Source organism: Sorex fumeus, unplaced genomic scaffold, assembly GCF_029834395.1.
Source record: "Sorex fumeus unplaced genomic scaffold, SorFum_2.1 ptg000095l, whole genome shotgun sequence".
In the NCBI taxonomy this organism is placed as follows: domain Eukaryota; kingdom Metazoa; phylum Chordata; class Mammalia; order Eulipotyphla; family Soricidae; genus Sorex; species Sorex fumeus.
In genome coordinates, this window is record NW_026606152.1 from 497,268 (window position 1) to 513,883 (window position 16,616).

A 16,616-nucleotide genomic window follows, 5' to 3' on the forward strand; every position below is an offset into this window, starting at 1 on the left:
GTGGTTTTTTTTTATTAAACTACCTTTTAAATAACCCCCAAGGGGGGAGATTGGGGAGAGCACAGATCAGGCAGGGCCTCGCACATGGCCGACAACGGTTCAAAGCACAGTACCACACGCGGTCACTGCCAGGAATGGCACAAAAAACCCAAAATAAATAAGTACCCTCTAACAATCCTAATATTAATCATCAAGAAAAGTCTTTAGAAAGAGGCATTCTGCATGGTGTTTGACTTAGCACAATCCCGCCATTCAAGTCTTTCCAAACTGAGTTTCCATGTTTAACTGCATAGTTATGACATATTTTGTGCCAATTTGGAGGAGGGGGGCAAAAAAGCAGGCCGCCCCACAAACACCAATGAAATAATCACTGCTTTGACTTTCACTGGGGGAGGGTAGGCTGGGTCACAGCGGGCGATGCTCGGGGCTTAGTCCTGGCATTCTTGGGGGACCGTATAGGATGCTGGGGATCGAACAAGGGTTGGCTGTGTGCAAGGCAACTACCCTATCCGCTGTCCTACGGTTCCCGTACCTGCCGTTTAGTGACACGAACAGAATCCTACCCTGCGATAATTATGCACGGTAAAGAGTTGAGACCAATTTCTGGACCAAAAAAATGGGATGCAAAAGTCAAGGGTAATGCATGCCTCAGTGATCTCCCTAAACTCTGGTGCCTGGTCTCACTGCTGGCCAAGTGGCGGGCACACCCAACTCTCATCTGCATCATACTACAAAATGGAGATACTGAGGCCCACGGGAGCCGCTGACACCCCTCAGGAACCCATACTCTCCCACGGGAGTGCAGGCGTTCAGAAAATCACCCCCCCTCCACTGACCCAACTCGCTCAACAGTGCTAGAAAGTGCTTCCCGCGCGGAGGGGAGGCGGCCTGGGCAAGCAGCTCCCCGGCCTGCTGAGGGGGGTCCCTGGCGGGCGAGGAGGGAGACTCTGCAGCCCCCTGCGGCCGAGTACAGCCTCTTTGTACTCCTGGCCTCTATTCAGCGCCCCTGGCCAGGAAGCGAGCGCCCTGCCGTATCCTCTCTTTGTTTTTGAGCACACCCAGCTGTGCCCAGGGATCACTCCTGGCGGGCTGGGGGACCCTCCGGGGCGCCAGGACCGGACCTGGGTGGGCTGCGCGCTGGGCGAGAGCGCCGGCCCCCTGCACCTCCGCTCTGAATCCTCCAAGTAACTTTCCGGAAAGCGCCGTTTTGCAGACAGAGCTGGGGACCAGAGCCGGCGAGAGGCACTTCCCTCGGGTCGCCGGGGTCGCCTCGCCCCGTGTCCCCCGCCCGCGACCCCCGGCCGGGCTGTCCCCGGGCGGGGTCACTCCGGCGCCCACTTCCCACGGCGCGCGCGGGCTGGGGGGCTGCGTCCGAGCGAACCCGCGGGGGGCCAGCCCCGCCCGGCCCGGCCCGGGGTCAGCGGTCACTCCCGGGGTCCGGCGCCCCCGCCCCGCCCCCTGCCACGTAGGAAAGTTCGCGAAGGAATGTCCAGCGTCCGGCCCTCGCTCCGGACACGGCCGCGCGCGGGGGGCGCCGGGGCCCCGCAGGGCCCGGCCAGGCCCGCGCCCCTCCCCCACCGCGGCCGCGACCCCCCGAGCCCAGGAGCCCGGACGCCCGGCCCTCCCGCGCCCGGAGCCCGCCCCCGCGGCCCCCCCGGAGCCCGGCCCCCCGGCGCCCCCGAGCCCCGGCCCCCGCCCCCGCCCCCCGGGACTCACCCGCGGGCTGGAGGCGGCGGCGGGCGCGGCGGCCCGAGGCCCCGAGACGTGCAGCAGGGTCCCGGCGGTGGCCATGGGCGCGGCGGGAGCGGAGAGCGAAGCGGCCAGCGCGGCCCCACGTGCGCCCAGCCCCGGCCCGGGCCGCGCCCCTTCCGGCCCCGCGCCCGCCCCGCGCCCGCCGCTCCCCGCCCCCGCGCCGCGCGCAGGCAGCGCGCCGGGCAGCCGCGGCCCGTCGCCTGGCAACGGCGGGGGCCTTCCGGGCCGGCCGCCCGCGGACAGGCAGCGCGCCGGGCAGCCGCGGCCCGTCGCCCGGCAACGGCGGGGTCCTTCCTGGCCGGCGGCGCGCGGGGCCCGCGGGAGGAGCCGGCGCGCGGGCATCCGGCCTGTGCGCGCGGGGGGACATGAGCGCGGCCGACATGGCCCGGGTGGGGCCCGCGGCGGCCGGCGACGAGGACGAGGGCGACGCGGGCGGCCGGGAGCCCGCGGCGGGCGCGGCGGCCGGGCCCAGCGCCGCCTTCCGCCTGCTGGTGACGCGGCGCGAGCCGTCGCTGAAGCTGCAGTACGCCGTGAGCGGCCTGGAGCCGCTGGCCTGGTCCGAGGACCACCGCGTGTCGGTGTCCACGGCGCGCAGCATCGCCGTGCTGGAGCTCATCTGCGACGTGCACAACCCGGGCCAGGACCTGGTCATCCACCGCACCTCGGTGCCCGCCCCGCTCAACAGCTGCCTGCTCAAGGTGAGCCGCGACCCCCGCCGAGGCCCCGCCCCCGCCGGCCCGCCCCGGCCGCGGCGCCCATTGTCTGCGCCGGGCGCCCCGCTTTGTTCCCCGCGCCGCGCGCGGCCGCCCGGCAACTTTCTCTGCGGGACCGCGTTTGCGGGGCGGGACGGGTCCCGCCCGGCCCGCGGCAGAGTCCGTGCTGGGGGGAGGGGGGCTTTCTCTTTTGTCTTTCGCTCCCTCGTGTTTGAGGGCTTTCGACGAAGTTGCCCCGCGGCGCGCGCGTGGCTCCGTCCGGTGCGTGCCCCCTCTGCCCCGTGCCAGTTCCGATGCGTGCTGAGGGTGGTCTGGAGCCGGGGCAGAGCTCCTGCTCCCCGCAGCTTCCGTCCCAGCCGACGGCAGCCCGGCCTCAGATCCAGGGCCCTGCAGGCAGAGAGCGCACTTAACGCCGAAGAGAAGTTTTTCTCTTGCCAGGGGAAGCAGCCCGTGCGTTGGTCTTAAAATAGGCATCGCTGACTAGGTGCGGGGAGCCTGGCTCTTTGGAAGTACTCGGCGTTCAGGTTGTGTGAATTCCATCACTGCCCGTCAGCCGGACTCAGACCTCTGAGATCTGGAGAAGATGGGAACAGGCCGGGGTAAGCGTGAACAAGTCGGGTGGGCCAGGACAGCCAGAGGACTGTGCTTTCCCTGGTCGGTCCGGCGCAGCCTGGCCAGGGCTGGACTCGCTCACCTGCCACCCAGCGCTCTTCTCCAACATGTTCATGAAACGGAGTCCGCGAGGTAGAGCTAGGGAGGTAGAGCTAGGGAGCGTGCCGGGAGCGTGCGGTGCTTGGGTGCTGATCCAGGGCCACTCCCCAGCAACACCTGCTCTCTGGGTGTGCTGTGCAAGCCCCGAGCTCGGCTTGGGAGCCCCCCCCCCCCTCGATAATGGATGTGGGTATTCAAATCGAGCATTTACTGATGTCAGGCATTTGTTTGAAAACAGTTTTTATAGCCCAAGCAGGGGAGCATCCTAGAGTTTGAGCAGCCAGTTAGTAGGGTGTGTGTAAAGATACATAGAAGGTTTAGCAGAGGGGGTTTCACGAAAGGAAGGAGGTCTTCAGGGGTGGCAGATCCGATTTGCTCTGAAAGGTGCCATAAGGGGTGGGTCTCCGGTGGCAGGAATGATGTGTCCTTCTCAGGTGCGATCCAGTCCTGACTATTTCAGGTTGGAGAGAGAAAAAGTGCAGGGTTAAGGCCCTTGCCTTGCATGAAGTCAACCCTGGTTTGATCTCCAGCTCTGCTTATGGTCCCCCAAGCACTGCAGCTCTGCTGGGTATGACTCCAAAGCCTATAAATGTAAAAATAAGAAAAGACCGTTATTTACAGATGCCGCTCCCAGAGTGCCCGCCACACAGGGACATGACAGGTGGCCTCATCATCGAGCTCACTGAAGCCAGAGAGTGGTGAGGTGTACGTGGGAACATCAGCTTCCATTTGGGAAGCCTTAGGGTACCTTAGGGATCACCCCTGGTGGGACTCAGGACTACCGTATGGGGTGCTGGGGATTGAGTCGGCCGTGTGCAAGGCAGGGATCCCGCCCGCCGTGCTCACTGTCTCAGTTCCTCCCAGGGTTCTTGCCCAAAAAACTGCTCGCAGGTGCTTTCAGGTGGTTCAGTGCAGACCCTCGGGGCTGGGAGTACTTGGCCCAGTGATGTCAGAGGCCCTTGCACCTGGATCCACCGCACACCAGGCTCGCGCTTGAAGCCCTGCAGCTTCTCCCACCCCAGCCCAAGTTTCCTAAGCATGAACCGACCTGAAGTGTAGGAATGTGACTCTGGCTGCACTGGAGGCCAGCAGGTGAGTGCCGAGTTGTCGTAGGAAACAGGAACTTAGAGACGGGGGCTTTGACATAGAATAGGAAGGTAGGCCGTCTCTCAGCGGGGAATAATAAAACCTGCCCGTGTGGCCTTCGCTGAGAGATTAATGAAACGTACAGATGTGTTTGCACACACTCGTTTACACTGTATGTGCTCAGGTGAAAAATGCTTTCGGCAGGCACAGAGGAGTAAGAATCCGGGTCAGTGCTGAGCTATAGACACGAAGATTCTGGTATCTGATCCAAATCCCAGTCAGCCCTGGACTACACCGCTGTCTTAGCTACAGACCGTCTGTGCCGGAGAGATGGCACATGGGGAGGATGTTTGCCTTGCACATGGCCTGCCCGGGTACAGGCCTCTGAGCCTGCCAGGCATCATGCTGGAGCACATAGCCAGGAGTAAGCCTGAGCACCACCAGGTGTGGCCCAAAAAGAAATCCTCCCCTGTCTCTTTCTTTTTCTTTTTTCTTTTTCCAGTGCTTTGCTCTCATAAAATACCTTCCTTAGTATCTGTTCTTGGCTGGCTGAAAGAAATCCAAAGAGGATTTTGAGCTTAGAACAAAAGACCAAAGTGGAAATTGCAGAGTACAAGCAGCAAACGGGCACGACCCCACTCCTTCTTCAGGCCTCCCTGGGCAGACTGTGCTCACAGCCCACCAGTGTGGCAGCCAGAGTATCTCGAGGCCTAAGTGTTGTCTGATAAGATTGGGGGGCTACTTGGGGGTCTGGGAGGACTGGACGTTATCTCCACATAAAGGGCTGGGGTTTCTAGTGGTGTTTCCGTTGACGCGAGACTGCCAAGAGAAGCTTGGTTTGACCAGTGGGGAGCCCTGCAGGCTGGGGGTGCCCTGAGCAGGCCCTGGAGATGCACATTCATCTGGGTACACACGCTGCAAGCCAAAGTGGACGGTAGACACTCCCCAACTTCTGTGCACCCAGGGCTCGGAGCAGCGCCCCTGGAAGCGTGCTCTCTGCTTCTGTTACTTGGATGACCTCAGGGAGCTGCCGTTGTCCAGTACCTCAGGTACTGTCGGCTTCCTGTGGGTGACTCCCAGGGCACGGAGCTGATGGGATACAAAGGGAAAGTTGAAATCCGAACAACCTTAAAATCGGAGTGTCGGGCCAGAGGGATAGTACAGTGGTAGGGTGCTTGCCTTGCACGCGGCTGACCCAGGTTCTATCCCTGTGCACCCTAGGTGTGACCCCAAAACTAAAATAAAAGTTGTAGTAATAATTTGCAGTCTTCTGATTGGACGGCTGGTGTAGAGAACCGTCTAGTATACAATCCCAAATTCTGATAATAAACTTAGTGTGATCTATGCTTCTAATTTGTGAGGCATCCGTGGTAGTAACTCTAGACCATTTGTCAGCTCAGAATGGCTCGCCTTTGGGATCAAGTGCCCTGCCCCTCAAGAAGCTTACTTACTCCCTTTAGCTCCGAATGACATTTTGTCAGGTGGCTACGGGTGTGTTTGTAAATGTGGCCCACTGCAGTGAGGTCATGTATGATGACCTGCTTGGCTGTGGGCCTCGAAACTGGACTGTGGCACAGTTGCCTTAAGTTGTTAGCTAGCTTCGTGAGGTGGTGAGTGGGGAAGCGCGGTAGACAAATTCAGAGCAATATATTAAAACTTACTCCCCAAGCCCTAAGGACTTTCCCGCCAGGTTGACACCAGCCTTGTTCCCCTGTCAGGAATTCTGCCTTTTGTGGTAGGATAAGGGGCGGTGCTCCCCGCTGTACCCGGGCTGCTCTGGGCGCACATTCGGAGCCTCTCCAGTCTGTTCTGAGAAGTTGGTGTCTACAGTGAGCACAGCTATTCTAAGGAGTGTCGCTTAGGCCATCGCAGTGAAGGACTCGGTGAGCAGTTACTGCCTTTCCACTGACACTCGTCGATAGATGCCCTCCATTCTTGCGTTCTGCACCATTTTAGCCCTCAGAGAGCATTTGTAGAACACGGTTGCTCACATTTCTTGAGCCTCATCAGTTTGTGCTTTGCCTCTGACAGCTGAGGCGGCCTCCCAACAGGGAGGGACAAGCTGTATTAGTCTCTTCCATTTTTCCTTCTTTCGGTTTTAGGGCCACACCTGGCAGTGCTCAGGACTTACTCCCGATTCTGTGCTCAGGGATCACTTCTGACAGGCGTGGGGGACCATGTGGGGTGGCAGGGATCAAACCCAGGTCAGCCACGTGCAAGGCAAGTGCTCTGCTCACTGTACTGTTTCTCTGGCCTGAGAACAATTTTGGTTTGGTTTTGTTAATAAAATTAGACTATTCCACTTACCCGTGCTAGTTTCTAAATGCCACTGCTGTCTTCACAGAGCAGCCATTTGGGGAGCGGGGACAGTTGAAACCACATCCGGCCATGCTCAAGGCTACTCCTGACCTTTGCTCTCGGGGGCCATTCTTGGTGGGGCTTGGGGGAGAGAGCTTGCAGAGGTCCGAGCCGGGCCTCCTGCACGCAGAGCTTGGTCTGCTGCCACCCCACACGCTCCTCACTGGCCTGTCCTGGGGAGCCTGCGACAGCTGTGGCTTGTCACGTCTGTGACTTTCCTTCATTCATCACTTCCGCTCAGGGATGCCTTTGAAGCTGCTCTGAGTTCCGGTTTCCGCCTCTCTGCAGGTTGCCCAGGACACCCCCCCGGAGGGCCGCCTCTTTCCACTCTGGGCTCAAGGACATGCAACACAGAGGGTGGCCTTGCTCTGCCTCTCTCGGGCCGAAGCCTTTCTAACCGTGTCTGTTGGTTCTGCCCGTTCCGTGTGCGGCATGCTAGGAGGCAGCAGGGGGCTGTGCTCTCCAGGGCACCGGCAGCCGTGTCCTGCCAAGCTCCGTTCCGCCCGCTCCGGGTCAGCCTTCCCGGCTCTCTGTCATCGCGCATCAGTGTCGTGTAGGGACCGTTGGTTAATGAGGACTCTTTCATCACTCCTTTGTCTCGAACGTCCCTCAGCCCCCTGTAGTTGCCCAGAAGTCCAGAAGTTGCCTGGGAGGTGTGAGACAGTGAGCCTCCCCTGTCGCTCCGGACGGGGACGATCACTGTTTCCCGAGAGGTTGCTCGCGTGCTCGGTCATGCGTGTCACAGAAGGCCGGCAGGATCGGTGGAGAATCTCTAGAGCGAGTCCCTGCCTCTTCCGTGACACCGCGCGGCAGGGCGCAGCACTCACTCGTGCGTCTGTGTCTCGTTCTCAGGTCGGCTCTAAAGCAGAAGTTGCCGAGTGCAAAGAGAAGTTCGCCGCCTCGAAAGACCCCTCAGTCAGCCAGACCTTCATGCTGGACAGAGTGTTCAACCCTGAGGGCAAGGCGCTGCCGCCTATGCGCGGGTTCAAGTACACCAGCTGGTCCCCCATGGGCTGTGACGCCAACGGCAGGTGCCTGCTGGCCGCGCTGACCATGGACAACCGCCTGACCATCCAGGCGAACCTCAACCGGCTGCAGTGGGTGCAGCTGGTGGACCTGACGGAGATCTACGGGGAGCGTCTGTACGAGACCAGCTTCCGGCTCTCCGCCAGCCAGGTGCCCGAGGGCAGCCTGGGCGACTTCGCCGAGTTCCAGCGGCGGCACAGCATGCAGACGCCCGTGCGCATGGAGTGGTCGGGCATCTGCACCACGCAGCAGGTGAAGCACAACAACGAGTGCCGGGACGTGGGCAGCGTGCTGCTGGCCGTGCTCTTCGAGAACGGCAACATCGCCGTGTGGCAGTTCCAGCTGCCCTTCGTGGGCAAGGAGTCCATCTCCTCCTGCAACACCATCGAGTCGGGGATCAGCTCCCCCAGCGTGCTGTTCTGGTGGGAGTACGAGCACAGCAACCGCAAGATGAGCGGCCTGATCGTGGGCAGCGCCTTCGGGCCCGTGAAGATCCTGCCCGTCAACCTCAAGGCCGTGAAGGGCTACTTCACGCTGCGGCAGCCCGTGGTGCTGTGGAAGGAGACGGACCAGCTGCCCGTGCACAGCATCAAGTGCGTGCCGCTCTACCACCCCTACCAGAAGTGCAGCTGCAGCCTGGTGGTGGCCGCCCGCGGCTCCTACGTCTTCTGGTGCCTACTGCTCATCTCCAAGGCGGGCCTCAACGTGCACAACTCCCACGTCACGGGCCTGCACTCGCTGCCCATCGTCTCCATGGCCGCCGACAAGCAGAACGGCACGGTCTACACCTGCTCGAGCGACGGCAAGGTCCGGCAGCTCATCCCCATCTTCACGGACGTGGCGCTCAAGTTCGAGCACCAGCTCATCAAGCTGTCCGACGTGTTCGGCTCGGTGCGGACGCACGGCATCGCTGTGAGCCCCTGTGGGGCCTACCTGGCCGTCATCACGACGGAGGGGATGGTCAACGGCCTCCACCCCGTCAACAAGAACTACCAGGTCCAGTTTGTCACCCTGAAGACCTTTGAGGAGGCCGCGGCCCAGCTCCTGGAGTCCTCGGTCCAGAACCTCTTCAAGCAGGTGGACCTGATCGACCTGGTGCGCTGGAAGATCCTCCGGGACAAGCACATCCCGCAGTTCCTGCAGGAGGCGCTGGACAAGAAGATCGAGAGCAGCGGTACCACCTACTTCTGGCGTTTCAAGCTCTTCCTGCTGCGCATCTGGTACCAGTCCATGCAGAAGAGCCCGTCCGAGGTCTTGTGGAAGCCCCCCCACGAGGACGCCAAGATCCTGCTCACGGACTCACCCCGGCCTGGCCCCTCGGAGGAGGAGCCGCACGAGGAAGGCGCCTCCTCGTCCTCGTCCCGGCCGGGCGGCAGGCCGGGCCCACAGGACCGGAGCCGGGAGAGTGAGCCCGACGAGCCCGCCGACGAGTCCGGCAGCCGGGAGCCCGTGGAGGAGAAGCTGCTGGAGATCCAGGGCAAGATCGAGGCCGTGGAGATGCACCTGACGCGGGAGCACATGAAGCGCGTGCTGGGCGAGGTGTACCTGCACACGTGGATCACGGAGAACACGAGCATCCCCACGCGGGGGCTCTGCAACTTCCTCATGTCCGACGAGGACTACGAGGACAGGACAGCTCGGGTAGGTGGCCACGGAGCGGGCGCTCTTCCCCGTGGGACCGTGGCCCGGAGTGCGAGGCCTGGCTGCCCGCCTGGAGGAGACAGCGGCCGGGCAGATGGGCCGTGGTCAGTGGGGGGGGGCCTGAGTGCCCGGCCCCTTTCGGTGACCGTTTGGAAAGGTTTGGCCTTTGCGGGTGTCTAGAAGGACTTGGAGGGGGCTCATGGTTTCGTCCCCAAAGGTACGTGGAGTGCTGCTTCTCACGCCTTCTCCGAGGTCGGGTTCTGTCAAAAGCGCGCGACTGTATTTGGTGTTAGAACAGACTTCCGCTGGAAATAGATCCCACAAAGTGTAAGTGTCCCGACGGACCCTCCGGTTCAGCCTCGGGAGGGGCCCCACACGTGTTACGCCTGCGCCGTTCCCAGCACCTTTCCCTTATTGGGGTTCTGAGAAGTGGTTCACTATTACTCTGATGCTGCGGGAAGCTTCCGGCCTGGCGCTATCAAAATCCTGAAATCCTGAGACAGAAGAGGGAATGGGCTTCCTAATGTTGACAGTGATCTTTAGGATTGGTTACAATGTACTGTCTGTGATGCTAACTTCTTAAATGGCAACTTTTAGAACCCGTTTGGTGGTTTCCAGTGGGTTAAACAGTATCCGGACTCATTTCTTAGGCCCCAGGGCACATGCTAGGCCAGGGAGGCCCTGGGGTTCAGCCCCCGCCCTGTGGGCTGTGACTTTAAAGACCAAAGTGAGGAATAACAGACTTTAGCCATGCCTGTAGGAGTTGGTTGTAAGTTGGGGTAATCTTCTAGAAACCGTGTCAGCTAGGGTAGGGAAATAGTTTCCTAGGGTCGTGTGGTTTGGGGGAGGGTCTGCAGCTCTGGCCTCACAGTGCCCACTCCTGCCTGCGCCCAGCCGTCTCTCCCGCCGTGCCCAGAAGCAGCGCTGGGGCCTCTCTGCCCAGCCCCTGGCAGAGCCCTCACCAGTGCTCCCTCCCAAGCGTTTGGTTCTGCTTTTGCTCTCGGGGCCATGTGCGATGCCAGGGATTGAACCCGGGCCGGCCAGGGGCCAGCCACACACACGACAGGCACCCGCCCAAGCATTTTTTTTTTTTAATTCTGGTAATCGAATTTTTCCTCTTTCAGACATCTGTAAACATGGTGTCTTGGACTATAGCACTGTCCACTGTCCTCCTGTTGCTCATCGATTTGCTCGAGTGGGCCCAGTAACATCTCCATTGTGAGACTCGTTACTGTGTTTGGCATATTAAATACGCCACGGGGAGCTTGCCAGGCTTTGCCGTGTGGGCAAGATACTCTGAATAGCTTGCCGGGCTCTCCGAGAGGGGCGGGGGAATCGAACCCGGCTCAGCGGGCCATCCGCATGCAAGGCAAACGCCCTACTGCTGTGCTATCGCTCCAGCCCCCGCCCAAGCACTTTTAAGGCAGCTTTTCCTAAGCTTTGGAGATGTTAGTGCCACAGATGGTGTGCACACGCGATCTCCATGTCTGCGCTTTCTATCTGAAAGGAGAAGACCTTCGTCCCCCAAGAACCAGCTTGCCCCACCCCAGGGAATGACGCCCCATGGAAGATGCCTCAGCTGAACTAACTGTTCTCCTTATATTTGCTTGTATGAAATGGGGGCTTGGGGGGTGGGACATCCCTGTGAGAGAAACTGAGAAAAGAAAAGTAGCTGACTTTTGTCCCTGTGCCACTGTCTGCCTGGTTGCCGGTGGAGGAGGTGGCCCTGCTCGGGGAGACAGGAGTCCCGAGCCTGTGGCTTGGTGGCTGCTGAGGGGCCTCACCCAGGCGAGACAGGGCCCAGGCACTGAGCCACACTGCCCGGAGCCAGGTTGTAAAGACTAAACCAATCTGCTGAGGCGTGAGTCCCACGGACTGGGCAGCAGCTGGGTGCCCTCCCGGGCCAGCGGGTGAGCGAGTGGAGGGCAGGAGCTCATGGTCAGGCGGCAGAGTTGGGCCCCGCAGAGGCCAGAGGTCTTTTAAATCCCGATGCTCGGTTTCCCTTTGCAGGGCGCTCCCGAAAGCAGACACTGTTCGACTTCACAGAGTTCGCGTTTTCCTGTAGCGTTGGACCTACAGAGAGCGTCTTCTTAAAAAGTCAAAGCTTGATAAATAATAGCGAAACGCTTTGTTTTCTAACAGAACTCTGAAGTCTGTGTTTCAGGAGCGGCTCCGACAAGGCAAGTAAGAGCTCGTGGTCTCGGCACTTCTCCCTTGGCATCCAGCGTCCGCCGCGGCGCTGGCGCTCCTCACAGGTCTTGTCACTGAGCCGACACTTTAGGAAAGCAGCCCCCGCCCCGGCACTGCCGCTCCCCGCATCACCCGCTCTGCCCCCCAGGTGCTGATTGGCCACATCTCGAAGAAGATGAACAAGCAGACGTTCCCCGAGCACTGCAGCCTGTGCAAGGAGGTCCTGCCCTTCACCGACCGCAAGCAGGCCGTCTGCTCCAACGGCCACATCTGGCTCCGGTAAGCCGCTCCCAGCTGTAGGGGACACCGGCCACTGTGTTTCCCCGCGAGGGCTGGTGCCCGAGACTTGCAGGCAGGCGGAAGCTTGTGTGGGAGCTCACCCCCAGCTCCCAGCTCCGTGCTCCGGGGCCTGTCTGCCCGGGGCTGGCCACAGGCAGGGAAGGCCGATGCTCTGGCCGAGACACGCAGCCTTGCCGGGCGGCGTTCACCGCACGGCATGTGTGGCTTTCCTGGTTCTTGCAATGCTCTGTTGTTTCAAAGTATGAAAATTATCGCAGAGTTAGTGGGCGTGAGAACTCGGACACTCTCCCTGCAACGCCCTCCAGGTGGCCAGCGCTCTGGCCTCCTAGCGGCTGGGCAGCCTGGGTCGCTCTGCCCCCACCTCCCCGCCTTGCACCCCTGGTTTCCTGCGTCCGTCTGTCTCCTGGGCCTTTGTGCCCCTCCATCCCCAAAGCACCCCACCGGGTGCTCCCTGACCTCTGCTCTCTGTTGGCTAAACTCAACCCCAGCTCCCTCAGCCCGGCAGGGTGGCGCGAGCAACTGCCTTCTGAGCCCACCCTTTCCCTGCCTCTCCACCTCTGTGGTCCCGGCAGTCCTGTCTAGATATTTTATTTTGCTGGGTTCCTCACCCCCCCCCCTTTTTGGGTCATACTTGGAGGTGCTCGGGATCCCTATGGGATGCTGGGGATCAAACCCAGGTCAGCCACGTGCGAGGCAAACGCCCTCCCCGCTGTGCTGTTCCCCAGCCCTGTGGCCTTATTTGTGTGTGCGCTGTGCCAGTGATCAGCTCTGGGCGGCCTGCGTGCACGGCATGTGTTCTGCCGCCGAGCCACGTCCCCGACCTTTGCCCTCCGTTAGCTCCCAGTGGTCTTCCTGTCCGGCTCATGAATCCACCAGCCACATCACCCCTTGCCGCAGAGCCCAGCAGCTCCCCATTGCTGCAGAGTGAAAGCCAAGGTCCTTTCCATAGCCCGGGAAGGCCCAGCAACTGCCCCATCACCTCGGGACCCCCTGCCTTCGGAGCCCACCTGCCTCCTGCCCCGGGTGCTCCCAAGCATCATTTGCCCACTCCCCCGCCGCCCCCCCCCCCCCCATGGTCATGTTCTTCCTGGGCTTCCTGCTGCAGCACAGCTGCTGGTTAATACACTTTCCCACCTTCTGTTTCTCTGAGTTGGAAGCCCAGAGGGCAGGGAGTTGTATGGGTCTGGGCTGGAGGGCTCTGGACCCTTCCAGGGAACAGGATCTTGCAGGTTCCTCCGCAAGTGTCAGTTCCCTTATCAGAACACAAGGGACGTTTTCTCCATCAGTACCCGGATCCCATTCTTCCATCTGTTTGGTTTGGGGGCCACCCCCAGCAGTGCTCAGGGCTTAACTCCTGGCTCTGGGGTCTGGGAGCACTCCTGGCTTAGAGGACCATGGGCGAGGCCGGGAGTTGAACCCAGGTTGGCCGCAGGCCAAGCAAACGTCCTCCCTGCTGTCCTATCACTCCGGCCCCAAAGTTCTTAACGATCAAGGTTCCTCTTCGCTCCCTTATTGGCGGTCCTCGGTTTCGGGGGAGTTTTTATTGTCATCCTGTGCTTCTTCTCGTTTGAGTCTTCAGACCTTTCACGAAGCTGAGGAGAGGAACCAAGCCGTAGACCCGTGCTCACCGCAGTGCCTGGTGGCCCCGGAGCTCTGGGCAGGGGCTGCGTGGGCACATCCTGCACCACTGTCCAGGGGGGCCCGGGCCAGAGACGGCGCCCCTGCCCCCCGGGGTTCTTGGTCTGCTCAGGGCTTCAGCTTTCCCCTTTCCTTCCCGGGGGTTTTCTGCGCTAGTTGCTGGATGTTAGGAACTTCCCGTTTAGAAGTCTGTCCCTGCCTCAGTGCGCGCCGTCCTGGGTGGTGCCCGGGCCCCATTCACTTCACTGCCTTCGCTCTCTGGCCTCACCATCGGGAAAGTTCTTTGTTACTCCTGTCCGTCCAAATCACAAACAGGAATCGTTCTCAGAAAAGGATGGGATTAAAAAAGAAATCCAAAGCAGCCAGGCAGGACAGGCCCCCGGGCTGCGAGGGGCGTCTCAGCTCTCAGCAGAATGGGTTCACGGCGCTGCTGGGCTCTGGGCGGTTCCGGGGTCAGACGCTGCTCCGCGTGCCGGGCTCAGCCGCATTGTGCCTTGTCCTGTCCAGGTGCTTCTTGACCTACCAGTCCTGCCAGAGCCTCATTTACAGGAGGTGTCTGCTGCACGATAGTATCGCCCGCCACCCATCTCCGGAAGGTGAGTCCTGGGGTGCGGCACTGGAACCCTGCCCCTGAGCAGTGTGGGGGCCGAGCCGCACGCGCTCCTCCCCCACGCCCGCTCCCTTCTGGGCGCCGAGGGTCAGACCCCAGACCTGACGGCAGAGACCGCTCTGCTAAGCCAGCTACCGGGTGGGCACCACTGCGTCTTTCCTGGGGGTCTCAATTCTTTTGTGCTGGCTCCCCCAATGCAGCCCACCTTTTATAACCACCTGACTGGAAATAAGATTGGGGCGGTGGGGGTCTGAAGCGCCTCGGGAGTCTGAGACCCACGGCTGTGGCCACAGGCATCACGTTGCTCCCAGGTCCGGCATCGATGATCGTGTGGGAGAAACCCATGGTTCTGTAACAAAAACTAAACATGCTCCCTAAAACTGCCTCTTGCGGGCCTGGAGCGATGTAACACAGCGGGGAGGGCGTTTGCCTTGCACACGGCTGACCCGGGTTCAATTCCCAGTATCCCGTAGGGTCCCCTGAGCACCGCCAGGAGTAATTCCTGAGTGCATGAGCCAAGAGCAACTCCTGTGCATCGCCAGGTGTGACCCAAAAAGCAAGGAAAAAAAAAAAAAACAGCAGGCTGGACATGCGACTCATGGTAGATAGGAAGCCCACTTCCTGTGAGTCCCTGGGCGCAGCCCCTGCGGCCCCAGACTAGAAAAATAAAGTGAGTCAACTCAGGGCAGCTCACCTTCCCATGGCCGTCCTACACTAATCCCCAGGCATACGGTGCCACGCACTCGAAACAGGGTCGCCCCGAAGGGAGTAGGAGCTCTGAGGCATGCGTCACGGCCCCTCTCTTCCTGCTCCTCTCTGGCAGACCCTCGCCACCCAGCCCATGCTCAGCCCCCCTGTCCTCCCGCAGACCCTGACTGGATCAAGAGGCTGCTGCAGAGCCCCTGCCCCTTCTGTGACTCTCCTGTCTTCTGAGTGACCGCGGGATGTGTGAAGGATGCACCCCATGAGGAGCCTGAACACAGCCCGGGCCCCAGCGGTGGCAGCAGGCCTGGGGACTGAGGGTGAAAGGCCCCCCACCCCCGCGACCCCAGGAGTCTCTCCAGCGACTGAGTGCGGCGGCGGAGGTCACGAGAGGCATGCTGGTCCCCACTCCGTCCCGGTGAGAAGCACTTTCCAAGTGTGGTCACGGAAGCAGTTTGAACAATGAGTACCGCCACATTGCCGGAGCAGAGACCGCCTGGCGGAGCTGGGCCGGTTCTGAGGGCTGCTGGCTCTGATCCGAGTCTGGGACTGGTGACCTCGGGGGCCGGAGCTCAGCTTGCCTGGTACTTGGTGCCCGGTACCCCAACGTGACGATGTCCGAGCCTGTGCGTGGGCTGCCACCAGGCCAGATCCCATCCATTGTTGTTTTCCATGTATATTGAAAACATTTTCCTAAAACTCTATTTTTAAGAGGTTGAAGCCGAGACTAAAGTTGGTTTTAATGTGTCAAAAGATCAGGTGACTCAATAAATTAATAATGAATTGTGACTTTGATGGTCTTGCCTGCTGTCAGGCTCTAGCCCCAGCGTGCCCGGGGGGATGTGAGGCGGCACTCACACCCTTTCTGAGCTCACTGCTGGCCTGTGCGCAGAGAGGAAGGTCTTTTCAACACCGGTGTTGTCCAGGGGCTTCCAGGATGCAGGCGCCCAAGCACGGCCTCACAAGCATGGTGGCCAGGCCCCTGGAGGCTAGAGGTGGCCAAAGGGCTTGACCTGTGCCGCGGGCCTTCCAGCCATCCTCCGCCGCATCATGTTTCCTATCTGCCATTCCTCTGAGCTCCTGCTCTCCTGGAGGGCCGTGGCCCTATCTCCAGACGCAGGGCTGCCGCAGGGTTGTTTTGCAGCCGAATTCCAGGGGCTTCCAGCTGCTTCTCAGCCAGCCCAGCAGAGGAGTTAGAAAAGAGAAGGGCCGAATTCCCATGGGGGTTGGGAACACCCAGCGGTGCTCATGAATCACTCCTGGGGTCTCGGGAGACTCTGTGGGGTGCCGGGGATTGAACCTGGGTTGGCAGAGAAGAGATTTCAGAGATCCGCATCTTCTGTTTATCTGCACACGATTATCTCACCATCGAGGAATGTGAGTCCAGGCAAACGCCCTGCAGATGGGTCCAGCGCAGTCCTCCCAGAGCCTCAGGCCTCGAGCTCTCCAGTTTTCCGGCTGGCCTAGGGGGCTGAGGGTTTCCTGGCTTGGCTGTGATGTGGGGGCAAAAACGAACTTGGCCCTTCCCAAGACCCTCAGCTTTGGGCTCCAATAAGGGGAGGGCAAGTAGTTCTCACACTTGTTTCCGCCGAGTAAGTGGAGGGACGGTCCGAGCCCTGGACAAGACTGGCCGTTTCTCCGGACTTCGTGTCCGTGCATGTCAGACTTGATCTCGCTTTTGAAACAGGCTGTGGGAGGAGGTGCGTGTGAAGTTCCCGTCACCAAGGGTGTCAGAAGACTTAGCGCAAAAATTTTATTCTCGCTTGCAATCCACCCTCTGGGAAACAGGCTACGTTTCCTCGGCCCGCAGGCCCCGGGCTGCTCCTGCCCACTGTGCTCCACTGAAGAGTAGAAGCGAGCCCAAGCTGTGGATTGGACCAGAGCAGAGA

General features: G+C 60.7%; 2 protein-coding genes across 2 annotated transcripts in view; one reads left to right on the forward strand and one right to left on the reverse strand.

Moving 5' to 3' along the window:
* Positions 1-1,906, reverse strand: part of DDX31 (DEAD-box helicase 31) — a 40,871-nt gene extending 38,965 nt beyond the window's left edge. Inside the window, exon 1 of the mRNA XM_056132743.1 lies at positions 1,717-1,906. Coding sequence (XP_055988718.1) covers positions 1,717-1,791 — 75 coding nt within the window. The 5' untranslated portion in view covers positions 1,792-1,906. The remainder of the gene's footprint in view (positions 1-1,716) is intronic.
* Positions 1,907-2,067: 161 nt separating this feature from the next.
* GTF3C4 (general transcription factor IIIC subunit 4) lies at positions 2,068-15,513 on the forward strand. The gene is made up of 5 exons (XM_056132741.1): positions 2,068-2,450; positions 7,473-9,287; positions 11,626-11,756; positions 13,923-14,011; positions 14,894-15,513. Exons 1-5 carry the CDS (start codon positions 2,118-2,120, stop codon positions 14,956-14,958), a joined length of 2,433 nt encoding a protein of 810 aa, XP_055988716.1. The 5' UTR covers positions 2,068-2,117; the 3' UTR covers positions 14,959-15,513.
* The last annotated feature ends 1,103 nt before the right edge of the window (positions 15,514-16,616 follow it).

Excerpts from the sequence above, each read along its gene's own strand:
- GTF3C4 (XM_056132741.1), top strand. The coding sequence starts at position 2,118 with ATGAGCGCGGCCGACATGGCCCGGGTGGGGCCCGCGGCGGCCGGCGAC. Across the intron at positions 9,288-11,625 it reads ACGAGGACAGGACAGCTCGG|GTGCTGATTGGCCACATCTC; the intron begins GTAGGTGGCCAC and ends TCTGCCCCCCAG. Across the intron at positions 14,012-14,893 it reads CCGCCACCCATCTCCGGAAG|ACCCTGACTGGATCAAGAGG; the intron begins GTGAGTCCTGGG and ends GTCCTCCCGCAG.